The sequence below is a fragment of the Cygnus atratus genome, chromosome 2 (genome assembly GCF_013377495.2).
Source record: "Cygnus atratus isolate AKBS03 ecotype Queensland, Australia chromosome 2, CAtr_DNAZoo_HiC_assembly, whole genome shotgun sequence".
Taxonomy (NCBI): Eukaryota; Metazoa; Chordata; class Aves; order Anseriformes; family Anatidae; genus Cygnus; species Cygnus atratus.
The window spans coordinates 6,682,934-6,710,658 of NC_066363.1; the positions used below are offsets into that span (position 1 = coordinate 6,682,934).

The following is a 27,725-nucleotide window of genomic DNA, read 5'->3' on the forward strand; positions in this document are numbered from 1 at the left end:
TGCAGCTATTTGTGTTTTCTTCACTGCGGCCCCTGAGGACTTCTTCACTGTGCAGCTTTGGGTGTTTTTTTCACTGTGGCCCTTTTTGGCATCTGCCATGTCTGCAGCCAGACCGACAGCTCAGCTGCATGAAGTGTGAAGAAGGACATTCTTCTGTTTGTTTTCAATCTGCCAACCGATCCTTTCATGTAGAGCTCTTTCTTTTTTGTACTAGGAGGTGTCATGTGTAATTCTTTCTTCTCCTCCTTTTCAGTCATGCTGCTATAAATCTCTTTCAAACCATTTATGAGTTCTCTTGCCTCATTCTGTTTCAAACCATTTATGAGTTCTCTTGAACAGGCTGCCCAGGGAGGTTGTGGAGTCTCCGTCTCTGGAGATATTCAAGGGCCATCTGGACGCCTACCTGAGCAACCTGCTCTAGGGAACCTGCTTTGGCAGGGGGGCTGGACCCGATGATCTCTGGAGGTCCCTTCCAACCCCTACAATTCTGTGATTCCGTGAATTCTTACAGCTGCATCTTTTCAAAGGACTTTTCTAGGGGGAGATTTATTGAGTCTTATTCTATCTGACACTAGTCAGTGAACATGTGCAACCTTGGTGAGCTAGAAAAAGAAAAAAAAAAAAAAAGAGGTTGTCTAAAATAAATTCTAAAAAAAGAGGTTGTCTAAAATAAGAATATAAATTCTTATACTCTAGACACTGTTCCTCAGCGGCCAGCCCTAATAAACCCATCACCACAGCAATACTATAATTCAGTGGTGCTCAGCTTCTGGTCTTTCAGAGTCTTGCATCCGAGTCTTTTCACAGAGACTCCTGCAGCAAGCACACAGTGCATCAGTTACCCTGAGGAAACCATTTTAATGCTGACACAGGACACATCAGAGAGCCCCAGCCCTGCCCAGCATGACTTACTGTGGCTGGGAATGGACATACGTGGCTGCAATACAGCCTTGAACACAGAGAAGAGCTCAGGCCCTGAAAGTAGCTAAACCACCTAAGCAATACCCCACTAACAGTACTGCTAATAATCTAGAGATGCGCTGACTACCAAAAAAAACCACGTCCTTGTGCCTAGTAGTACTGTGCTATGAGCTGGGAGACGTGAGCTTGCTTACTTTCTTCAGCTAAGCAAGGAACAGAATCTCTTATTTCACTGGCAAAGCCACAAAGCTGTACGAGGCATCAGTCTTCTCACTCTGGTAAGCCAGCTGAGCTACTCAAACTGTGAGCAAAACCAGACAAACCTAAAACACCTCAGAAACCCACCTCTATCAATTAGTAACCAGCTAATGATTAATGATGACAAACTAGTAGGCATCACTTAACTCGCATTAACAAATTCCTTGGTGCCTTTTCACAGTCTTTCTCAATGACAGAGCAACTGCTGAAGGAGGCTTGTAAGAAGTATTACATGTTTTAGCACTGTACCTTGGGACTCAGAATAATAAGCACATAAAAGAGATAAATGTGTATTTATAATGCCACGTTTTAAAGCAATTGCTTAAAAGAAACCTGCTTTAGAAACTCGGAAATGTAATTCTTGACCCTGCTGAGTAATCTTGCTAATATCAAGCGAAGTTACAATTATTCAGTTACGAACAAAAAAGGCACTGTTCATACTCACAATGCTCATACTCATAGATAAAAGGGAGAGCAAAGGAGGAACGTGCTCATTCCCCCTCCCCTCACGAGGTGAGTCATTGCAAAGGGTTCCCACTCCCACCACAGAGATGCGGCAGGGACAAGGTGAGTGCTCCTACCCCGCTGTAAGGTGAAGAACACAAATCTGAGTCACCCATCTCCAGCAAATACTCAATAAAGAGATCTTCTCCTCCCTACAATTCCCTGCCTTGCTCCCTAGGCACTTTACAACTTCTGCAAGAACAGAAGAAAGACTTCAGTCATTTACATTAAAACAAGCCTACTTTATTCCCAGAAGAAATTTTATCCTAAGGGAAAAATATTGGCACTGTACAATGGTGCAATAAAGTGTTCCCACTTGCAGAGGGTGATTTAGGATGTTCACTCGAATTCTGTGACTTCCACGCATCTCTGTAGAAAGATCTGTATTTTCTCTGAGATTTTCCTCAGCTAGCATCTACTTAATCTGGACTGAAACATTTGAAGTGGAAGAGTAGCATCAGAGAAAGACAGCTCAGCATTCTGCTCAGCACTTCCAAGAAAGAAAAATGGTATACTGGTGGTATTAAAAACAAAAAACAAAACAAAACAAAAAAAAAAACCGTGACTTTCCTGCCCTGTTTCTTCTGCACACACACTCAGCATGAAACAAACAACATGGCCATGACACCTGAAGGAGGAAAGGAAAACAGCATAACTGCAAACAGTTATGCAGATGAAACTGACTCTTTATGGAAACAGAAAGAAAGCATCTAAATCTTTTCACATCTGACCCTTATTTTCATCTTTTCAAAACTGTCGTCAGATAAAACTTTGTGCAGCTATGTGGGCATCACACAGGGCAAATTCAATGTGTCTACAAATGCCTCTGCGATTTCCAATTTCTAAAACCCAGTCACATCATGTTCCATCACACAGCAGACTTTCCATAGTGTCAGGTAACAAGAATTCCCCTTTTCTGAGGATCCCAGGGAGCGGTCAAAAGCTTTCATCAGCCTTCACAGAACACATCCCCTACGTACTGAAGAAAAACGGGAAGAAGTATGCTTCAGCTTTCTGGTGGTATTATGTGGGCAAAGATGTAAACATAGATAAATTATGTAGGTGGAAGAGGTTGTGGAATTTAGATACTGTACTAGATGGGTACGTAGAGAGTCTAGCACACTGAACACACGGAATCAAAGCTGATGGAGATGGGTGGAGTGATTCGTATACACAATGGACGTGACTTGGTCAGCCAGCTATTCCAAAACAGCAAGCACCATCTGAAAAGCACTCAAGAAAAACTGAAGTCACACACACAGAACAATAAGATTTTTTTTTAATTAGGGTTTCGATCACAATGTAACTTTTTCCATCAACACACTCCAACTCAGCCACTTAAAAATTATTCATCTACAATGAGGAAAAAATGATTTAAACAACTCCAGTAAATTCTGAGCAAATCTCTTTTGATCTCCTTGGGAGTCCACTGCAGCCAACGTATAAATTTTGCTTATTATTTCGCAGGACAAGAAGAGGTTGGGTTGTAGATCACCTTCTGCTCAAGCTCTGCATATCTTTTCAGAAGTGGACGATAGAGCTAAAAAAGAAAAAGAAACAAATACGTCTAATTTGAAAAATCAGATTTTTAAATCACACTGCAGTTAAAAATATCTTCAGACCTGAGAAATGTAGCATCTTCATAGGCACCTGAAGGTTTCAAGTTTTTTTCCCCCAATATACCAAAGAAAACGCTGCAGCGTCTTCCTTCTTCAAATGTTACCGTCCTTTTTACCGTCTCCTTTATAGCCTAATTTTATGACACATGCAGGTTGTTCTTATTGTGATTGCGTTCTTGCTATAAGCAGAAGTCATTGATTCCAGAGGAAGCAGCTCTGATAAAGTCACCTCTCCGAGCCTGGTGTGCCCCCCCAGTTATAGCTGTCCTGACCACCCAGGCAGAACTCTGTCCTTGCCTCCCTCCCTCGGGACGGATCGCTGCCTCTGTCCCCTCCTCCTCTGCCTTGCTAATAGGCACGCCGCCACCCCCTAGCACACTGAAATACCACTGCAAAAAGGTCCTCCCTGGCCAATGTGCTGACTGGGGCTTTCTGAAGTACACTTCCCACTCCCTCTCCCACCCCTCTTGTACTCTCTTATCTCCTTTAGCTTGTCCTCTCCCTCACGCCTTCCAACACCACAGTCCTCCCCATCTACAATGTGCTCATGGCCTGGCTCCTTGCCCTGCAATCCCAGGGCACAAACGAAGACCCAGCTCCTTTCCACAACCACACCGAGCATACGAGTAGCTTTCTCCTATTTCTTTAGCTGGAATCCACCAGGAATTTTTAGATCCAGAATTGTTCCATCTATGAAAAGTACAATCAAGAATCAAACATTCAAAACCCCACACTGAATCATGTCTTGGGCTTTTGGATATGGGCAAGATCCATGCTGGGATTTGCTTCACTCATCTCCCCCCCTTTCTTTTTCCCTTTTTTTTTTTTTTTCTTTCTTCTGTTTCAAATTCATCACAGGACATATCTTAGAAGATGAGCTGCTTGTACATGACCAGGTTACATAGCAGAAATCCCAAATAAAGCCTAGCCCTACTGTAGGCTCCAACCTAAAACTATGATGCTTCCAGATCTGCTAAATAAACCGCTTCATTATCTCCTATGTCTAGTTTTAACTGTCTAATAAAAATGTAATTTGACATGCCACGCCAGGACAGCTTCCCTCATTCACTGGCCTTAGCATAAAGAAGGGACAGCCAGGAGCCAGTGTAGGGTCTGGTACAAGCTCGAGCAGTCCTTAGGAGGATGCCATAAGGTCATATCCCTGCTGCACTGAATCCTATGGGCCGCCAGTCTAGTCTACGAGCCCTCTGCACTGATGCTATACATAATCAGGACAGTCTCGCTCCTGGCTCCGGGATCAGAGAGGTTACAGAGCCACAATGAATCATACCCAGTAAACTGAATTACTGCTCTCATCAATAAGTGAGATCCAGCATTTAAAGGCATGTTATCCCCTTCCACATAAGAGCCACAACCAACAACGGTATGTGCATGAAAAATTCAGGAGGGAGATGTTTTGAGTGCAAACTGTGAGGCTGTAGGAGAAGACAGTGCTGTTCTTGCGGAGTTTTGTGCACAGTCCTGCACTGGCCTCAGTATCTGCACCAGTCATTTTCTCAGATGAAAGAAAAGAAACATGAAGTGTTTGCAGAATTTTCTCATCTAAGAAATAAAGAACTGGAGTGTTCTGTTCTTGTGATCCAGTTATATAATGCAGTTCTTGCTTCCCTCTTCCTAAAGGGTTGTGTCAGTCTGCTGAGTGAAACCTGGAGGCACTGCTTCAGTCCCACTTCCACCTTCCTCTAGGGCAGGTGAGAGAGACCTAATAGACACATTCTGCAGCAGGAGCCTGTTTTGATCAACTTCTCCCTTTCACCAACATGATGTCGCAGCAGGTAAAGTACATTTCTTCAACAGATGAAGTACATCAAGGGGAAGAAGAGAAGAAGCACGTACAGCAAGCAAGCACTGTTCTCTAGCCATGACCTCCATCTCACAGTGATTACACCAGAGTCTTACAATGCCTTAAATTTAAGATTAAAATAGATTAAATTTAGATTAAAATAGAGAAATCTACTCCCTCTTTCCTGTGCAACAGGCTAACTCAGTGGCCTCGGGCAAGTCATTTAACATGCACGTGCCCCAGCTCCTCTTCTCTACAGGACAGTGATGTTGAGGCCCATGGAGGTTTATGCAGATTACGGAGTTAGCAAATAAAACCAATACTATTATTAAATGCCACATGACTCAGCATGCCGTTTTTAACTGACTACACGGGGACCTTCGGTGTTCAGTGAAGTACATACACATATTCTTTTCATGTTCCCGAATAATATTGTTGCTCCCATTTCTGCTAAACGCGCACATCACAGTAAACAAAATATTGAGCAGGCAACTACAGCTATACCAGGAGTATCAGCATACCAGACAAAACCAGCTCTTTTATTCACTGAAGCATTTATAATCAAGCTTCGCTATTTCTTACTTTGCTGTTCTGTAAATTTGGAAAACCCTCGGTGTTTCTCAACAAGGTTTCAGCACCACAGAGATGCATTGGCAAGTATGCTCAGCTGCTAAGAAAGGAGGCTCCTTATTACTTACCCAGCAGTGCTTTTACAAAATATACAACCGCACATTCACTGGAAGGCTGGGAAGCATTATTGTTAATACATCACTCTAAATTAAAATGTGTCAAAATAAATGGACAACCACGTTTACTGATAACAGTTCCTTTTCCTGTTTATTGGACTTAAGCACTTAGCCTGCTAATTGACAAAATTCAGGCATTGGCAATAACCTTCCCAGCCATTAGTGTAAATGAATGTTGCATTGTGTACCATCTGAAAAAATGAAAACAACAACTAAATTCAAGACCATTTCTTGTACTCTATTTATTTTCAATTGGGGTTAGAGGAACAAAAAAAAAGAAAAAAACAGCAGCACAGTTCAAAGGACTAACACAAAGTTTTAAATTCCTCTTCATTAGAGAATTTGGCTGCAATACCTCATGGCTGGTAAGGGCAGCAGTGCTTCAAGCTTTTCATAAGCTGTGCTTTTCATGCCAACCTTACAGCAGATAAAGTTTGGGGCCGAAGCAGCACTGCTCCCATGAAGTACATGCAAGAAATGCCAAAGCATCAGCTGAGAACCTGGCCTGAGCACGCAGCCAGCTACATTTGTGAAAGATGCATCTCCACATCTGCCACGACTGAACTGCCTCTGCAAAACCTCAGGCAACTCCTCCTAAGCGATTCCAGGACCCTTTTTCCTGAGGCAATTATATAGATTTATTTTTCTCATTGAGGTCCAAAGGGAATAAAGAACTCTCAATGATGCATAAAAACTCAAGTACATAAATTCCCTCTCTGTCATAGCTTCAAACCTAATATATCAGAGCATGATATTTAACAAAAGTAATTACATGTATCACAACATGAACCTTATTATTGTCCATAATTTAATTGTCCTTGCTATATTATGGCCTTTTCTCCTGCTTATCTCTGTAGCCTACTCTGCAACATTAGCAATACTCCGATGGCTTCATTTACAAACCCTAAACTTCACTCCTGGGACAACTTGGCCACACTCCGACAATCCCACAAATAAATAAGAAAATGGTAATGATACATATTACATTGTATAACAGAGGAAAAACTTGACCTGCCTTTCCTGGAAAACATGTTCAAATAAATGTACCTTGCTCTCTAGTCCAAATCAAGTGTCATCCTCGTATTTTATCTCACCATAGTACTAGCCTATAAACTTAATACGGCTGTTAATATTTCCTCATGCAACGTCTAGAAAAATGGGACTTTGTCCCTCTACAAGCAAAACCAGCTACAAATTATTACAAGTGACAATCCTCACGGATCCTTCTGTCTCCGGCAATGCTGTGTTAGCCAATGATTGGAGCAATTCAAAATTTACAAATTATAAAGATGATGCTGATGATTATCTAATTTTAATCTACCCAAGAACATTTAATCTACCCTGAATAGATTAAAATCAATCAGTCCCTTGCAAACACTTGCTACTTTTGATAGGTTCCTTTTTTTTCTTTAAACCACATTCAAATTACTTCAGCATCAGAGAATTGCTTAAAAAAATCAAGAGAAACAGATATTTTATTTTTAAAATCATGGCAGTTGTTCACCTTTTTTAACACAGAACGAATATGCTTAAAGCAGAATGGATATGACAGTGCCTAGAAATACCCCGAAGACGACTCCAAGGAACCACACCCCAGTCTCTTTATCTACTTCATATATTCATTCTATAAGCATATCTGAATCAGTTTAACAGGTTAAAAAATTTACTGGCTTCACAAATCACTTTAATCAAACTTCCATCGATACCTATTATCATATTTCCATAGCTGTACTATTATTACCTACTTTGCACTCAATTACCAACCTACACCAATCCTGGAAAATAACCATCCCCCTCCAAAATCTAACTCAACAAAAAATATCGTTATTTCAAATCAATAAATAGGTCATTATAACTTTCCTGGGTAACAGGGTCACTTCCATAAATACACATGCTTACAAGGCAGTTCACCAAAGTCAAGAAAACCTGTTAGGTCCACATTTTCCCACATTTTTCCTCCTTGAATTTTTGTAAAATACTACATCTCAGTACAGTCGATAATGCGATCAAAAAATACATATCCAGAGGTAGTGAACTGCACCATGCCTTCCCCCTACAAAGCCCTACACAGTATTACAATAAATCTGATGCAATGTCATAGGGACATGGTTTGTATAAACACAAGCAATCAACTCCAGATAACCATGTTCCCCTCTCATGCTTTTTTGTTAATTAACCAACAAGCTAAACAACTCCATTTTAATAGATTACCAAAATAGAGCTGAATTCTAATGCCATAATAATGCATTCTTTTGGTCTTTTAATATATATTTATTGCTCTAGAATCTCCTGGTTATTTCTGTCGTGCTTAGTGGGTTCTGATTAATCTTTTTCCTTGGGGGATAAGACAGCTCCAAAGAGGTGAGATGACTAATTTTTGTTGTTCTGAAAATAGGGAAGGAAATTCATCAGGTTAACCCACAGATAGCTGACTTCAGCTAGCCTGGTTGAGTCATGGCCAAGGATTATTGGCACAGTGATTACCACCAGAATTCTTTATGACCTGTTTGGGTATCTACAGAATTATAAATAAGCTCAAGGTGGTGAGCCCCCACACTCTACAAATATTCTGTGAAATCGTGTTCAGCTAAGAGGCTTAGGGTCAGCCACAAAGAGGAATTTATCCTCTTTGGAATAGTCTCTTCCACAGGAAAAAGTGACATTTTTGCCAGACAAGTTGCAACTTATGGGACCTCGGTTTCCACTACTATCTCACCACACATCACAAGCTCTCTACTTCTCATCTCGTGACTTTATTTTACCTGCTCATCAGCTTAACTGAACTGGAAGAACTGTTTTGTGTGTCCTGCCTCTCCCTTCAAAAGAAATCACTTTCATTATTACAAACAATCCTTTGGCAATCAAAGAAACACTTTTTGCGTTTTTGGTTCCTGAAAAGTCCTACTGCATGGATAAGCCTTGGCACCAAAGAAGCAGCCACATCAAACTGTCGCATTTGACCTCTGTCTATAGGAGGTTTTCCTCCTTCCAGGGATGTAGCACATGTTGCCTCCAACCTCCACCAGGAAGAAAGGACAAAAACCAGACCAGATTGCTGTGTTATGACTGTTTTTTCTCCGCACTGACTTAGCTGTAGCTGTCCAGAAAATGTAGGGAAGTGGTCCAGGCAATTTCACATTGGTTAGCCAGACTCTTTCAGAAGAGCTCCTCAGCGAGACAGAACCTAACCTCAGGATGACTTTGAAGTTTATAAAAAGAACCGTCATTTAAGTGAAAGCCTCTAAACTCAACAGAATTAAATCGGAGGGACAGGGAGATGCAGCTCTGTAAGAAACAGAATCAAACTGACTCATCACATTATGAATTTTTACTGCACTGTTCATGCTAACACACTATTACTGACAGGCCCTCTGGCTTTCTGCAGTTTCACAGCCATGAAACTAGCCAGGGAATCCACCATCAACTGTAAAATTGTAAGACAGGAAGGAAAAAAATGGTGTGGAATACGTAATTGCAAGAAGCTCCTTTTAATGGAAGGAAGCTGGCAAGCAAAGCTAACGCAGAGGCATGGTTATTCCTTTGCATGCTGTTTGGTCACTACCTTCTCTATCATTCACTCATATCCATTGGGGCAATAATTCACTGCTGTACATCATTTAAAACCAATAAAAAGATGTGCTATGAGAGCCAGGTTTAACCAAGTGGAAAAGGAGAAGAAAAGTATCAAGAGGGAGATAATTAACTCTTTTAGCTTCCAGGCCATTTTATGCAGACAGTAAAATAGAAAGAGGTAAATGAATTCCCCACTGATCCTTCCAGCTAGGTTAGCCTGGCCCCTGCAGGGGCACAAGGTGCTTGCTGCTCTTGCAAGGCCTCTGTGAGTGACAGCTGTATTCCCTGCCCTTGAGCTTTCTAGCTGAAGCAGCACTGGGGGGTCAAAAGCAGGTCTCTGAGCACTCTCCACCTCCACCAAAGGCAGCCTGTCAGCTTTTCAGCAGAGAGCGTTTTGGGGGGAAACAAGGCAGCAACAGGAGGCTGAACCAGACACCAGGGAGCTGCTCCCGAAGCCCTGCAGGAGCCTTCAGCTGCAACACATGCGGCACAGGCCACTGCTGTTAATTATTTTATCTTTCAAAACGAGGGGGGAAGGTCGAGTAAATGAGATCAGATCAATCAAGTTTAAATTATTCAATGTCTTAATATTTCTGAAGGGGACTTCTATTCGATTACTGAGCTCCTTCATCTCAGTTAATAATTAAATAATATGCTGGCAGGCACAATGCAGCATGATCATTTCTATTATTACTCATGATGATATCTGGTGCTCCACTACACATGTAGCTGGGAGTTAGTACCTTTGGCAGATCATTAATTTCCCAGTTTAAATAAAAGCTTTAAAACCTTGTTGCCTGTAGTTAGGGCACAGCCAAATCTCATAAATGAAGAGTGTAAGGCTGTCTTGATTTAAAAAGTTTCTACACAGCTGAAGATGGAGGTAGACTTACCCTTTCTAATTTAAACTCGAATTCTCTAGGAATCTTGCTATATCCTACAGTTAATTTATTATCTGGCTTTGTATTTCAGAAGCTGTTGTAAACTAAGGCCTTTGGCACTCAGTAGTGAGAGGTACGGGGTTGCACTGGAGGGCCCGAGACTGCAATTTCTTCCTTGGCAGGGATATGGGCAAGAACTGTGCTGTTAGCAACAGTGACTGTTTTGCTTTATCTCTGAAGCACAAGCTTCACCTTCAGATATGCTGAAATTCACAGGGTGGGCAAGGTCCCAAGAAGACCTGTGACTACTGAATCCTCCCAGCTAGCACGCTATTAGCTGTTCCAACTTCAAGCGACAAGCGAAGACACAGAATTGCTGTCCTCTCTTTCAGACTGGAAGGATTTTTCTGATGTTTTCCACCACCATGCTTTTTTCAATGCTGCTTGCTGCAAGCAAGTAAAGACTGTTTTGTCAATTATTATCCATTACAACCTGACCTGTATCTAAAGTCTACCTATTTTATAACTTTTTCTGTCCCTTAAGGAGCAGATTCTGCTCCCTGATCGCACCCAGTTAGGAAAACACATCTCAGACCTGGTTGGAGTAATCACGCAGATTACTACATCGTTACAACACTAGGCATCTCCCAGAATGAAATCAATCTTTACAATAAGAACTGTGCAACAAAATAATTCTTAAATTAATCTATTGTATTAGAAAAAAATTAGTTAACGACATTTTGAAGCAGACAGGAAATGAAAAGGAAAATGACATTTCCAAGCTTGCTCACCTCCTCAGCCCCGGTGGTTGGTGTAACAGCCAATCTAGGCTCCGGTGCTAATTTCACAACATCAGCCAAGGACACATTTGTCTCAGCTACAAGTCCTGCAATGAGAATCACAATCCTGATCAATGCAAAAAGCAAGATGAGGGATGTGCCTTGACTCCCTGGCAAATTAATACTTTATATTGATCTTCCCTGTTCAGGTCAGCATTCAGGATTGAAGGATAAATGGCGAAAGATCTTACATTCCAATGCAGTGGGAAGTAGGGACTCTGTGATTGAGGTTTTTGCCAATCACTCAATTCGTACCCTGGAGAATAGGCAGGCAGCAGAAACACTACTCAACAATATCAGTAATTATTTATGGTTACAACAATACAGTAAGCAGCAGTGGAAGTATGTGGAAGCAAGGGATTTAAGGACAAAATGTGATCCAAAAAAAGGAAGTGAAAACAGCGTCAAGAAAATCAGCTACAAGTCATTAAATATATTGATATATAACAAAGCAGAATAATAGCGGGGTCCCTCTACCATAGCATTTGGCTTTGCAAGTGAATCACAGCATTTCAGGAGTTCCTTGTTGTACCTGCTAAGAACCCCCGGCTAACTGGAAAACCATGCTTGCAGATGTACACTGTAATGTTATTAAGGAGCCCCTGTCATCAATATTTCATTTATATTAACTAGTCTTTGCTTTTACCCAATTCCTTTGCCTGGCCAACAGTGAGTCAGCTGAAGGCATCAATCAAAAATGCCATTTAGAAGCACACACAGCATGCCCCGGGGGCTTGGCTGGCAGAGTACCTGAGCGAAGGAGTCCCTCTGTCAGCATGGCATCCAAAATCTTCCCTCAAACGCTCTGTCAACCAAGCCCCAAGATTTCACATGCCAACTGGCAGAGGGAATTTACATCTTCCATACACATGAAATAACTGCAGAAACTTTAAGGACAGCTCTGCAGCTCACTTGTATTCATGGACAAGGAGTTTGCCTGTGGCATTACAAATGGGAAAGATTCTGGTGGCTTCTGAAGCAGTAGGCAAATTTTGAGTAAAGAGTCTGGAGATTTGGCCCCCAAAGTGCAAAAAGGAACCCATTATGGCCTCGAACATACCGATAACCTAACAGTAGTGTTTTCAGTCCTGCCATACTTTGCCTGACAGAACCCTTGTGTCTTTTCTGGAAATAAAGCGGAGAGCATGCTGTTTGTGTTAAACACATTGACTCAAGCTTTTGGCTGTGCTGCTTTCAGATGCACGAGAGCATGTAGTCTTCAGATGTTCTAATGTGACAGCAGAATTGGCTTCTAAAATTAAAACTTGGCTGATTTTTCCTGATGGCTGATGTTATCTTTTCCATGCTTGCTGCAATGCCATGGATTTTCTATGAACCTGTGCAGAGTCTATCCATTTCTTAAGGGCCAAATCCTAAAGCTTCTTAGCAGAAATAATGAGGCTAAACTGAGTTGGCCTAAACAAGGACTTTACAATTTGATCCACGTTCCTCAAGTTGTTTAGCACTAAGGTATTAGAAACTTTTAAAAACACTTTAATAAAATGTCCTGTCTGGGACTGAACTCTTAAACGGCTGAGGGCCTACCCCTACCCTGAACATACATCTGCATGCATTAATAAATACAAGTTCATTAACCCTTCAAATTTGGGACTTGGACCACTGTGGTACAGTGAGTGATGTAGTACAATGAACAAAATGACTGCATAACCTAACATATCCCAAGATTTATTCTTTTACAAGACAAAGTGCACACAGTTGAGCATGAAGCCCAGTATGCCTTGTATATCCTGCGTCTTGACGTTTAAAAGCTGGAAGATATATATAGGTTTAATAACATTTACTCAGCTAGCAGTATTACTAGTCCTGTCGTCCCTGCCCTCTTGGATCTTATTTGCTAGGATTGATCCTTTGTTTGGTTTGTCCATTTCAGCAGCCCAGTTTACAGCCTGGTCCACGATCCATCGCTGCAGGAGACACTGACATCTTCAGATTGCTGTATTCTTCTTTGGAAAAGACACACGGAGATCGTAACTTAACGCATTAAGCTCCTAGACCCTACCCTGCCGATCTCAGCAGTTTCCAGGCCCTATTCCCCTGGTTGAGGAGCAGCCTTGAATCAGAGTTGAATTATAATGTAAATGCTATTCTTGGGCCTGATCCAAGTGTATTAAACCAAAAAAAAAAATACCCTTTGACCTCAGTGACCTTCCAGTCAGATCCACACAGCTTTATTCTCCCCTTATTTTCAGTAATGTTAATCCCAAGTATTAACCAGCTGAAATTAAATGCCCAGACTGCTCAGAAGTATCTCCTTACAGTCTTACCGTGAATTGCTCTGTAAGCACTTCCCAAACAAGCAGAGTTGGCGGTATCAATAGTGTACACTGGTGCGTTGAACACATCAGACAGGACCTGAGAAGTATCAAAGCTTCAGTTATGCATGCCCGTGAAAGACAAAAGATAAGCAACCCCCTATCACTGCATAGGTAAACAAATGACTACTGTACACTCCAGCCAAGCATTTGGGTACCCATGGAAAGAGGCACCACAAGCAACGAATCCTGAACTTGTCGCACAATGGGGTACTGGTAAATCTGACCTAGAGATGTAACTGCAGCCAGGAAATTGAGCCCCATTTCTCTCCAGATCTCATTACTGCAAGTTTAGAGGTGCTCTAAATTCGAGCATCACCTCCGTCATAAGCCCACACAATCTACCTGTGCCTAAGGCTTACATCAGGGCAAAGACATCCACCGAGGAACCCTCAACTGGTTCTTCTTTTTCTCCACCCAGTTTATGGCTAAGCCAAGAGGAATGGAAGGAGAGAGGAGCCAGCTGTGTCTCCTCAGTTCTCAGCTTTGATACAACAAAAGCTACAGCAATATGAAGGTCTACATTTGTCATCTTTGCCTCCAGCACTCCCACCACATTATGGTTAGCAGGAAAAATGACACAGGAGCTGGTTACACAGGCTTTACACACACTAGGAAACCTCCTGCACTTGTGGAATCCTTAGCTACGAAGACAAAGCAAGACTGCATGTTCTCAACTTTGCTTTGCAATACAAAGAAAATTGTACAGACAAAGAATTTGCTATGATATCCGACAGACACTACAGTTATTCCACCACGCACCATTCCACCCACTGCACTGAAATCTACACCAGGCATCTCGCATTTAATGAATATATGCTCTATTCCCCACAGTGTAGGTATAAGAAAAAAAGATACAGAAGAGGAAAAATGAAGACAAATTTGGGCAGGGACAAAAGAGGTTCAAGAACTCTTTTTCTGAAAACACTGCCAATAAATTCATTCCAAATTAAACAGACATTTTGGTTTCATCACCCTGAGGTCTGCAGGTGTCCCTCAGGCTAGGCAATGCAAAAAGCAGGTAGCAATTGAGATTTAACTTGTGATGGTTATTACTTTTATCAAAGGCAACAGTGTATCACCCAATTTACATCGGTATATAAGAGTCTGAAATAAGGCCAGTGTCCAAGAATCCAAACCATTCAGATTCATCACCTGCAAACCCCAATCCAGGAATTAACAGCCCCACCAACCATGGGCCCTAGGGCTTCATAAAAAAATGAGTAAGGAATTCAATTCGTATATGCTATAGGAAAAATTGCATATGACATTTCTAAAGGATTTTGCCTCTTTCTCTGAAAGGTTGGGTCAAATCTGCAAATCAAAACCTTAGAAAATCATCTATTTTGGGAATTTTAAACAAAACTGACTTGTTGCTAATAGAATTCATTGAAAGCCTGAGCTTATACACTTAACACTCATATATACCTAACTTCAGTTGCAAGCAAGCATTGAGCAGTATGTGAGCTTCAGTGCTAGAGGACAAGTAGAAAATTAATCGCAGTATCTATTAAAAGGTCCTCTGGAAATGATAAGGCCACAGAGTGCTGGTTCCACTGCCCATCCTGCTGGCCAGTAATACTGTATGGTTTCAACATATCCCCCATCTGCTTCTCTCCATCCCAAACAGGTGTTCCTTGTCTTATGCTTGAATTGTAAATTCCTGTGGACAACAGTTCTTTTGTTTTGCATATCTGCAGAGCCTTACACAATGCAGCTCTACTCTATCCTGAATGCTAACATGTACTGTAATACTACAAATAATAACTATCTTGTGCCACATGATTATCAAATTAAAATTATTCAAAGTTCATATTTTTAGTATGTCATTTGAAACCACGATCTCTCTCATGAATGGTTTTAAAAGGAACTGTTAGAGGTTTTACTGTTAAAAATATTTCATTGTGTTTCATGTGGTCATTAATCAAGCACCAGGTAAGTTATAAAAAGCTTCCCAGAACAGTGGAAAAAAGCTGCCCTACTATGGCTATATTTTTAAAGCACATTTTCCTAAGTTGCCTCCTTTACTACATAAAATATAGGAGTTACTGAATGTTGATTAATTAAATGATACTCTTTTGTAGCCCTGGAACAAATTATCCAAAATTGAACACGATAAGGGGGGAAGCTGTTATTCTTCATGCAACTGATATGGTTTCTGAGGTTTTGATTAAATTAAAAAGGAGGACCCAATTAACCAGTGATTGAATTAAGTGGATGACACTGTATTGATCATATTATTTTAAGACGCCTCTAATGAGTTTTAAAAGCAGCTCCATTGTTACACTTGAAGAACAAGCACCACAGCAGTCACTCTCTCATCCCCACAATTTTCAGCTCTGTTTTAAAATCCCATGTTATAAAAACATCCTGTTCTCTGCCTTCATTCCACGGCAAGGAGAACCCCGTGCACCTAAATACTGCTTGAAAAACAAACTCAAACTAAATTCAAAACAAACCCTACTAATTCGATCTCTTCCTTGACATACTCTTAGTAGAACTACTTCAGCAGGGACCAATGCTTTAAGCAATTAACCCATCAGCTAATTTCCCAATGTCAAGTTCCTGAGCAAAATAACCAAAGCAGATGAAGAGAAGTGACATCTACAGGCAAAACATGCCAAATCTGTTGTGTCCCAATCAGCTCTACACCCTATGGTTACACAAACATGCATTTTAGATGACTGAGGAGGAAGTGAGCTCTTTGCTCTTCAACCTCCATTTATTCCAACTTGGGTTTCGGAGAATGGAGGCATTCACTTTGTACAACTGCAATTGTCAAAGAATGTGGTGCACAGCTGACTTGCTGTAGTTGACGGAAAAGGATTGGCATCCACAGAAAGCAAACACCCTCTGTTTGACTAACTTCAGGGCCAGGACTCAGCCCAAGACTAAGACAGGTGCTTTTTGGTGCAGATGCCTACCTCCAGCCTCAGTGTGTGAGGCTCTAGTCAAAAGGAAGCTTGTCAGTGCAGTCAGTGAAGTACAAAAAGCTCTTTGGCTCACCCAGAGGGAGACACCTGCATCTGATAAGTTAAAACACCGTCTTCTTTGCACTGTAACTGACTGGCTCTCCCCTGGCTATTACAGGACTTTCAGTGACAGACCGCATACAGACATCACATCACAGATGACTGGATTCAGGCAACATGAATCCTAACCCAGAGGTCTAATTCTGCAATAGCAAAATCTAGGTGAGAGGCCTCTCACCATCAGCAAGAGGCTTTGCTAAATCTCAGTGCTCATTTCTGCAAAGTAAAAAACTACTCAAATACGTTGTTAGTGGCTAAGTGCCCCCACCCTAAATCCAATGCCATCCCACTAACGCTGATTTCACAAGGGAGGCCAACAATTAAACAGTCTGTAGAGACTAAACAACCTTCCCATCCCTTGGGAGGGTCCCTACAGGACAGGGCCAAAGTGCAGAAGCAGAGCACGCAGTACTCTGCTCCCAAGACATCTTCCTGAGACAAAGGATCTTAACCAGGGCTGGATGTGCAGCAACTGCAGCAGATGAGGAAGGTGGGAAGATGGAAGAGAGACTATACAGAAGCATAGCCTCCCCCACAATATGTGACACACTGCTAATAGGTAACAGCTGCTCAAAACAACAGGGACAGGGTTTATAGCATGTTTTGTTGGTGGTGTTTTTTTTTCCTGTTACTTTTGCTGTTTTTTCTGAGTGTTTAGCACCAGCACAATCCCTCCCCAGATTAAATCTAAGGCCCAACTCTGACTTTAATGACAAAAACTAGAAAAATCTCAATAATCTTAGCAAGTCTCTTCTTGATTTCTTTGCTGATTGATTTGACATAAGTGATGAGATCTGGAAATCACCAGTGTTTCAGATACACATTCATCAAACTAGTCAAGTATAAAAAAAAAAAAAACAAAGTTCAATACAAAATTAGCACTGGGTTAATGGTCTCTCCACATTAAATCCGAGGAAAAATCCCAAAGACCTGAAGCAGATTCATAATCTCATACCCACGCCTTCCTGTGCAGCTGCAGTGGTTTGGATTCTGTACATCAAAATAAAAAAGCAGATAAAACTGTGCGTTGAGTTCAATGGATTTAATTTCCTACTTACCTGTAATATCTTCTTATTGTGGGATGCACCACCAGTAGCCAAAATCCTTGTTCTGGGCACTGCAATGCAATACAACATATAGATCAGACTGAAATTGCATATTGTTGAGATTTGCGCTACTGAACCAAGCAATGAGAACAACGTGGTGGGAGTCAAATGGCCTGGGTTCTCTCTCTGTACCTCTAATCTACCTTCTGTAAAAAAGGAGATAAGACTAATTACCCACCTTTCCAAGCCACATTAGAACACTTCTTTAGAAGGGGCAATATAAGTTTTGCTGATCTATTATTATTATAGTGCTATCAAAGTCTGGGAGATTTGCAAAAGAGATATCCAATACGAAAGGCTGAGTGTTATTATACTACAGCTCTGGTTTGAGGTCAGATTGGTTTGGCTCATAGCTGTATATATACAAGCTGACAGATAACCTTTAAAATCAGCAGTATTTTCCAAACTTGTCTCCTCGTGACGTTCACAATCAGAGTTCACTGAAACCTGCGCAATCTCTATGTGCTTGAATGACAAGGAAGTGTGTCAAAAGGCAATTAGAGATAGTCTAAGTCAATTCAACAAAATAAAAAATGATCTGAATTCATAAAACATAGATTTGGAGGTATTGAGAAAAAAAAAATTACCCTGCATTCTTTAGTCTTTAAGGAAACCCACCCTTCCTCATCATGTTCTCTAATTTCTGTCCAATGCCTCATTATTTATTTGTGTGCATGCTCCTCTGGAGCACAACATGCAACAAACCATACATCTATTCACAACCACAATTCAGCAAGGTGTTATAAGCATCAGTAGTCCAAATATCTCACTGAAATTCTTTAAAGGCTTACAACTAAATAAATGCGTAAATACTTCAATATATTATATTTTTTAAAAAGACATTAAAAAAAGACATCAATTATCCTAATCTATGACAATAATAACACCATCCTCCTGAAAGGGGAATTTTAGTGTGATATTATTATGTTATTTTAACCTCATTTTTAATGAAAGCTAAAGATAATTTATTTCACAGAAAGAAAACTTGGTCAACTTATACTGAGGCCCTAAATGACTTGTTGTCATTTATCTTTTCAAGTACCTTAATGACCAGGTCTCTGAAGACAAAACCAGCAACAAAGAAGATGCAGCTCACATAGGTTCCTCATGCCATTTCTTGACCCACTACTAGATTCTCAGGTGGAGTCTAAGACCCAGCTGAAGCATGAAGGACCCTATTTTGCTGATAAATTTAATTTTATTTTCCTCTTTGGAGGATATTCAGAGATGCACAAATTGGGTTTTAAAAGCCATTAGGATCTCTGTCAATGTCAGTAAACAAATAAAACAAACAGCAGAGCGATTCCTCAGGGAAAACAAGTTTCAATTATACCAACACATAGTGACAGATCCCTGCCAAGATTATCACAACAACATAATAGCACAGAAACCAGTGAAAAATAACTGGTAAGCCTCTGTTCCTAGAGACCAAACTGAACTCTGAATGATTTGCCTAGTAGTTGCAATTCTGTCTTGCTAAAACCTTGTTGTGAATATAAATTCTTGCCAAAGTACCATATCCAACATGAAACCACAGTTCAAAGACAGCCAGCAAGACAGAATTAGAAATAAATGTTTGCTACACTTCACAGTGACTAAACAAACCGAATGAATGAGGCATGCTTACTACCACCTGCCTCTGGAAAGGGGCTTTGTAAACTGCTGGGATATCGCCATCTGGAAAGGATGGTGCATAAGACATTGGTGGTAAAGCCAGGCAGTGGCCACCCCTGTGAAAACTGCAAACAAATCTTAGCTCAGCTGCTTCTGGTACTTCCACCTGCACGCCAGCTCTCTGTCTTAGGGCTGCTGCTACCCAACTTTCCAAAAGTTCGGGGGTTCTGTCAGTAGATACTGCATCTTCTTTCACTGGCATAGTAACTGATAGGCCAGGTAGGGCTGACTTGTGCCTTCAAGCTGACTTCAGTGTCCCTGTAACAGATATCTGCATTAGGAATTGAGGACTGGACAAGAGACTTCTACTCCTTGCTAGGTCAGAAGATTCAGGTTTTGTATACGTTACCATTTTATGCCATAACAGTATCTCAGGATATTTCTATATAAATATGTTTCCCTAAGAAAAACAGGGGTAAAAAAAAATAGGGGTAAAATTACACTACATGTACACTTCATTCTACAGAAACCACCCATGATCCTACATTTACCCTACTTTTAGTTGAGGTAAATACCTAACAAGAGAGGAGACAGAACTTAAGCCTAGAAGTGCTTAACACCCCGATTATCTGCACACCTATCTTAATCCAGACTAATTCTTTTGTAGGTAAACACTAAGAATTGTTTCAGTAAATGGCTAGCCTACTTGATAAAAGAAACTGATGTAGTTTATGCAGTGAAGTTTCTGATGTTGGTTGGACATCTCAAGTTCTGAATGGGGTCAGCTTATGACTAGAAAAACACATAGATACACAGAAAAAAAAAATCTATGCTGAAGCTACATAAAGGGCAAAACCATTCATTCTTCTCCACTTTGAATAACTAGGATGGTTTGCTTCACCAAAACATATCCCAGTAGGCAGCAGCCTAGTGAACCATAGCCATCAATATCTGACAACAGAACCTGACCCAGTGTGCTGGTGGGACTGGTCCATCAGAGCATGTGGAAGACAGATCTCAAGTGAACCCAGTGCTCCACGCTTCCAGCAGCAGCTCTGCGTATGTCCAGAGCAGAGACAACAGCTTCACTGGTTGAGTTTTATTACAAACAAGAAGGTCCCAAAAGAACCGATCCCAATTCACTGAATTTTAGGTTTATTCCTTATTTCAATCTCTCCCTTGAGACTGAGGAAAAGGCATTGATCACTGATTTCAGGATTGCCTTTTTAACGCCAATACTGTATGCTTTACTGAACGGTGGACATTCGCTCTGAGGTGTGTAATTGGATACATCTTATAAATAAATAAAGCCCATCATTTATGTATACAGGGGCATTAACAAAGACATCGTTCATCCATCACTAGTGGTGTTCTCAGCCAGCTGTGTTTGAATCTGTTGGGAGTTACCATCTATCCCCTACGGCAGTGCAGAGAAAGAACTTAAACACAGTGCTACTGAAAAAAAAAAAAAAAAAAAAAAAAACCAACTGTAGCAAACATAATTCATGAATTCAGTTCTTTGACAGTTGAGAGAATCAGTTTAAACATCTTTTAATTAAAAGCTCCCTGCATAGTACCTAACCAACCAGTTTATTTCCTTCCTATTTAAAATTTTATGATTTTTTGAGAGCCGATACAGATTTTTAACCCTGTCTAGAAAGTGTTCACAGGGCATGGTGTCATCTTGCAACATGCACATCTTCCACAGATCTATTACCTGCTGCGGAATGGGGTGACTAATTTAACGTAATTCAGTTAAAATAATAACTCCCATGGCAGCAGACAGAGCGAGGGGGAGAAGAGACAAGTAAAGAAGTTCACTTGCACAGCAAGATGGAGCATAAGGCACTTTCCCAAACACGACTGAGATGTTAGCCCTCTGAACGTGTTACTGCTCACACAACCACCCCCACTCTGCCTTTCAGAAATCCAGTAAGAAGAACTGAATGATGTTAAAGTTCACCTCCTGGCTCTTGTTTTCAGTCAAAATATTGTTTTCATTGAAAGGCACAAAGGGGAACAAAAATCTGTCACTGAGAAGACAGAGAAATTACTGTGGTTTGTGTTACAGCAGTTTCAGTGCTCCCCAGAAGACTGAAGTTCTGTACTGATGATGCCTTCCCAGAAAAGCAAGCAGCTTCATCGCATTAAGACAAAAAGCTGGGGGGTGTGGAAGCAGCAGGACAAAAGTTTTAGAAAGTACAAACTCAAAGAGCATCGCCCATGTGGATTCAGCACGTGAAACAGGAACCAGTGGCACAGGGAGAGTCTCTCCAGAGCAGCCCAACATCCCCTCCAATGGTCCTGGCGCATAACCATAGACATTAAGAAAAATAATCATATGAGCAAACTCACATCAATCAGAAGGTTAGCGCCGATGATTAGCACAAAGGAGACTGGAGGTAGAAATTCACCCTCCTGTTCCACCAGGAGCGGAGTCAGATCACACCGCTAACAGGTCCAGGTGCTGAAATCGATGGGAAGACTCCTGACCTCAAGGCTTTGGCTGTATTTCAGCTGACAGCAACAACGTGCCCGTATCAGTCCTGAATTTCACTAGCTCATGCACCGCGAAGTCAGCAAGCAGAAGCTGAGGATGAAAACCCTCCAACTTTTTCACCTAAATTTCCATTTCTATGCCCAGCCCTGATTTGTACCCCAAACTCCAAGCGCTAGCTGACATTCAAAACTCCTAAAAGACATTTCCAAGGCTTCATTCAAACAACTTCATAATGTCTTTCTCATCACAAATGAATCCATAAATAAAACAGAACAATAGCACATGCATTCAAAAAGCAGCTGATTACGCACATGAACCCACGCCAGCTATAAGCATGATTGCGAATAACTGCAATTTACAATTTGTAAGCAACAAGAAAAGTGTCAGCCCCTCCTTTATTTCTCTGATTAACTCCAAACACTATAATTTTAAAAAATATATTTTCTTGCTTTTCATTCAAGAAAAACAAAAACAAAAATACATCATTATTTTGCCCCATTTATAAAACCAACGTTCCAAAATCTTCCTCCTTACAAATTAACTCTTCAAAAACTCATGCTAATCATTCTTATTCAAATAAGCACCGTGAAACTGAACTCCCACTATGGCAAAAGGTTTTTATTATCTATACCTTTTCAAATATGAAAATATTCAAGTTACAGGTTACCAAATGGCCCTTACATCCCTGTGACTTCTAGGATTGAGTCCAAATGCACTTGCTTCTCTACCTTGTTGTGCTCTGTTACTTCTGACATCTCCAAGCATTTCATAACACCGAAGAAACAGACTGCCACAGTCTTCAGCACGTTAGACAGCATCTGATTTTTAACTTTTTGTTTTTAATTTAGAGATCCGTACAACTGCCCCAGTGAAAAAAAAACTACAAGCTTGAAGCCAAATAATAAAACAAATTCATCCATCTTTACAATACTCAAAAGACGACAGTAATTCATAAAAGCTATTCAAAAATCTGTTTTTTAAAAGGCCTTTTTACTTGTACTTTGAAGTCTCAGCTAATTTAGTACAGAGAGAAGCAACCATATTTGCCATACAGGTTGGCCGTTTCCTTGCTTGTAAGCAAAGCTTTCATATTTCGTTAACAGACTTTTAATTTCATTGAGGGTTTCAATTGCTCAACTGCATGTTAGAAGTTTTCCAGGCACAGAATTTATTTATTTTTTTTTAATGCAGTGCCTGGGGAAGAAAAATAACTTTTAAGGACAGAATTGATCATCAGCCTGTATGGCTACAGCTCCTATCAAACCAGCTGTAATTCAACAGGAGAAAATAAAAGCCTTGATTTTCTCAGCAGCAATGACAGATATGGCTAATATCCTCAACATTTACACTACTTACATAGACAAAGTCTCTACAATGATGTAGGGAAGAACAAGCATGATTCTTCTTGATCACACTGCTGCAAGGCAAGAATAATACCACTGCTATGAGCTGATGCGCACACGCCTAAGTAAAACAGAGTAGAAATGTTACCCAGAGTCAAGATTCATATGCTACTGCTAGTCTAGATCGCCTCGTGTTCTCAAGCAACAATGTTGACTACTAATAGCAGAGATTGTTCTTCATGAAGATGCCAAATTCAGCTTTCCTAAGACCTTGCTTCAATAAAGACAAAACTTTGTACTTCACAGCCTGAAACTTAAAGACACCAAATCACCTAACTCTAAAATTCTTCTCAATCTAACTCACTTCAGACAGGAAAAAGCCTTCCCCGTTTTAATGGATTTCAGGAAAAATAAACGTAGAAAAAATGCGTACAAAAATTATCTTTTTAACCGCACCTCACATCATTGCAAATTACCCCAAAAACACAAGTAGTCCAAGACGTACTACAGGGAACCAGAAAAAAAAATTTACGATACAACCCTACTGACAATTCAGCTTCACTGACTTCAGCAGAGTTATGCAGCAAGGAAAAGTTTGGTTCATGAACGTTAAAGACTTATTTGGGAACAAGCTGATCAATAGTCATAACAGCGCTATAGCATATACATTGACAAGTGCACTATGAGACCTCTGGAATATTTGCACTTCTTGTAGAAATACTGCAGAGCTCAATTGCTTATCAATTCACTGTGATTTTTTTTTTTTTTGAAGACATGGATCTCTATTTGACAGAGTATTTTCTTGAAGCCTGGGCTAAATTCCAAGTGTAACATATAAAAAATATACCCACAACTCAGCACTAGAGTTTACAGGAAGCAGTTAAAAAAAAAAAAAAAAAAAGCAGCCGATTCAGACCAGAAGTTTTCATAGGTACAGGCTGAATAATTTGGAAAAACCTTCCTGCAGAAGCTTTTAAGGAAAGAGGCAGAAAGCAAACGAGAAGGAAACACTTAAAATCTATTTGGTCAAGACTGAAAATGTACTTGGGGAAAAGTCCTCTCCTGAAGACATTACTACTAGATGTAATTTAATAAATACTTGTTCTCTCTCTGACTTGTATAAATTCTTGGTTCTGAATTAATTCCTTATAGAAAAAATAAGTCACCAGGAATTAGTGAGGTAAAATGCACTCACCAACAGAACTGGTTTACTTCAGTTTGAATGTGGCTTTTTTTGGCACTCAAAGTTTTCACCTTTTCTTTAACCAAAGTTTAAATATGGCAAGAACTGTGGAACTTAAAAATAGTGTCTTGGGAAAAATACTAATCACCACAAAAACTGTTCAGCAGTTGTCCAAACATCCATGAAGTAGCCAAGGTTTCAATTAAAGGCTCAACAAAGTGTCACCTGCTTTGATTTACACCATGCCTCCATTAATTATTCAGAGACCCTTGGCAACACCTCTATCTTCACTCTCCACTTCAGAATTGCTGTCCTTCAGCAGATAAACAGGAAATCTGGAACCAACGGGACAAATTAACTGATTCTCAAAAAATGTTCTGAAGCAGAACTTAGAGGAGACCAAATCTTAGAGGAGACCAAAACTGCATGTTTGAAACCTAGCCATTACATCCAGCTATTTAATAATCTACCTACAGAGAGCTCCAAAAGCGTTAAAGGTCAGAAGAGACCATCTGCTTTATCGAGGTCACACAACTTTAACACCACGATCCCACCATCCAACCCAGCAATGCATTTGCTCAAGGACAGTAATGCGAAGAAGATACAGAGCCTCTCAGCTGAGAGACACAAAGTGACAGAGAATTTACTGCGACTACTGGCTATTTTCATGCTGAATGAGACTTTAAAGTTAAATATTTATACTTTTCCCATCATTTAGATTTTTATCTTTTAAACTTCTAGCCAGTTGATCTTTCTGGCTTCAGCCTTCCAATTAAAACATTAGCGTAGAGCTGGGCTTCCCCTTCATGTCTTGGCACTTATAGACCACAATTAAATTGCATCTTGTCTTTCTTTTTTTGATAAGCTAAGTATATTAAGTTCTGCTACTCATTAAAATGCATATTTCCAAGACCACAAACCGCTGATGCTTAGAGCCGCTGGTACCCTACCAGTACCTAGCAGAAACGTCTTCACCACTAAAACCACTAGAAAAAAAGAGCAGGGTCAGTGAGAGCATTAAAAACATCTACCCTAGAACTACTTGATGCTGCATGTTGTCAGTTTGCCTGTCCAAATATTTAGTAGGAAGGTGCCAGTGTATAAAATGGTTGTGCAGAGAGGTGGCGGAGTCTCCATCCTTGGAGATATTTAAAAGCCGCCTCGATGTGGTCTTGGGCGACCTGCTCTGGGTGGCCCAGCTTGAGGGGGGGGGGGGTGGATGAGGTGAGCTCCAGAGGTGCCCTCCAACCACAGAATCATAGAACAGTTTGGGTTGGAATGGATTTTTACAGATCATCCAGTTTCAGCCTTAACCATTCTGTGAAAAACTCTTGATTAATCAGAGAAACTTTTGCTTGAAATCTGCCAGGTTTCTTGGGAGCATGTGCCAGCTTTGAAGGGGTGCAGCTCTGGAAGAGGTGCTGCGCAGAGTACCACAGGAGGAGGGCAGGCATCCTGTGGTCACCGTCACAAGAAGCACCAGAGTTTGGGAGGGCTCTCCACCGATCCATGCAGCAGTGCCGCTGGGAACGCTGGAGATGCAAACCAAGAATTCCTACTGCTCAGTTCCCTGGCCCAGAGGTGAGACGTTCACCTACAGTCAGGACCATGCAAGATGTTCCCAGAAATAGATTTAAAAAAGAAATAAGTAAATAAAGTGACCACTACCTTAGGCATTTTCCACTTACTGAAAACTATGATTTTCTTCAACGTGCTCTGTTGCTAGCATTGCAGCACATCTCAGTATTTCTTCAAAATATTCCAACGTATGAAAAACTCATGCCTGAACCTGAGCAAAACATATACCCTCCCATGCCTATCCCAACTCTGACGTGGGTAATCACCAGGTGGCTTTAGAGACCACGCAGCAATGTACAGTGTTGCCGAGTTATTTAGAAACATAAACCCACCATTGTTTCATTTGTAAAAACTATTAGTCCTCACACACAGCAATATTCATCCTTGCAAATCTTTTAAGGGAACTAAAAAATTACATTGGCAAATCAACATATGACACCATCCATGGAAGGTTAAAATGGGAAAAGCAAGGAAGGAGATAAATGAGCTGCCCAAGGTCGCACAAAATCAGTGGAACAACCAAGAATAGAACAAAGGCCCCTTCATTACTTAGATCACAAATGCATTCGATTCTGCATTAGTTAATCTGCACAGTCTGTGCATCAGTAGCAAGACATGTCCACAGGAGAAAATATAATAATAATCAGCTGCAAGTTCAGCATTACCTAAAGCCACAGAATATAATTAAAAGGCACAGGGTGCGACGACTTGACCTTGAATGCCACTTGAGGGAAGAGAGGAAAGAACATCCTACAGGGTATTTTGATTTTAGAGAAACCCAAAGCATGACGAACTTTGGCAAGAAATGGCTTGAGATCTAGATTTGCAAACCAGATCTCTAGGAGATTTCAAATCTACTCTGCTTCTTTACAAGTTATCTAAAAAACATCAACAAAGGCCTACAAACAACAGGAAAGAGTCAATGTCCAGGGATCATCTTATTTTTGCAAAGGATAAGACAGATGAGGAATAGAAAAGAAAATATAAAACTAGGCAACTTTGGTGTTTTCTTCACAAGATATAAAAAAAAAATAAAAAGTATTATGTTTGGTACTCACAAATGTTGCCTGTACCTCTCATTCTGCTAGTCCTGTAAGACTGTTTTGTGCTGGTGAACTTTTCTTCTTGATTTTTCCTTTTAATACCTCCTGTTCCTCTCACTAGATATAACCTACAGGTCATAAAGGACTTCAGAAGAATAATTAATACGAGGGGTTCACCTGCTCGCAAAACACCAGGCAAGTTTTCCGAGGAAGGCAGAAAATCTGCTTATTTGTTTCATATACCAAGAAGGGAAGCACACAGAGTGAGTTGGAAACAGTTTCTCCTTTTTCTCCCTAAGAACCATACAGAACTTACTATCAGGAAAAAAAAAATAATAATAACGAACACTAATCTTCCTTATATGACTATGGTGGGTCACTTCATGGCCCAGAATCTCCTCCTTTCCGTACCGACAGCACGCAGCACTGGGGACCACTTGCATCGGCTGAGGCTCTGAACACTACTAAACTCCTCTGTTATTAATAAACCTCCTCCTTTCCGTGAGGATTATTTATAAATGAATTTTGTGACCTCTGGCGGACTGGAACTAAACAGAGAACGGAGGGGTTCTTTGCCTTTAACTAAAAAATAAAGGCTATAGGAAGACGAATAGAGAGGAGCAATTAATATTTCCTAATAATTGTCATAGCGAATGGGAGAAGCACTACGTTTCTCGGGGTTTCGGAGCAGAAAGGTTCCAGGTAGCTGTTCCTTCCCGGGCTGGGTTCATGTAAATCGGATGCAGTTGCCAAGCAACAATAGGTGCTAAGGAATGAAATACAGGCTGCAGAAACCTAATAGCCTGGAGAGAACAAGAACTACAAGCTGAGATTTATGGCAGATATAA

The 27,725-nt window shown here is 40.7% G+C and overlaps 1 protein-coding gene across 5 annotated transcripts in view; it reads right to left on the minus strand.

Annotated features, from left to right (window-relative positions):
- Positions 1–2,940: 2,940 nt before the first annotated feature.
- Positions 2,941–27,725, minus strand: part of XYLB (xylulokinase) — an 82,216-nt gene continuing 57,431 nt past the window's right edge. For all 5 annotated transcript variants that reach the window (XM_035554438.2, XM_035554437.2, XM_035554435.2 and 2 more), the window contains 4 exons: positions 17,569–17,627; positions 13,431–13,518; positions 11,098–11,192; positions 2,941–3,223 (listed from right to left, as the gene is read on the minus strand). In XM_035554438.2, coding sequence (XP_035410331.1) covers positions 3,140–3,223; positions 11,098–11,192; positions 13,431–13,518; positions 17,569–17,627 — 326 coding nt within the window. In that variant the 3' untranslated portion in view covers positions 2,941–3,139. The remainder of the gene's footprint in view (positions 3,224–11,097; positions 11,193–13,430; positions 13,519–17,568; positions 17,628–27,725) is intronic.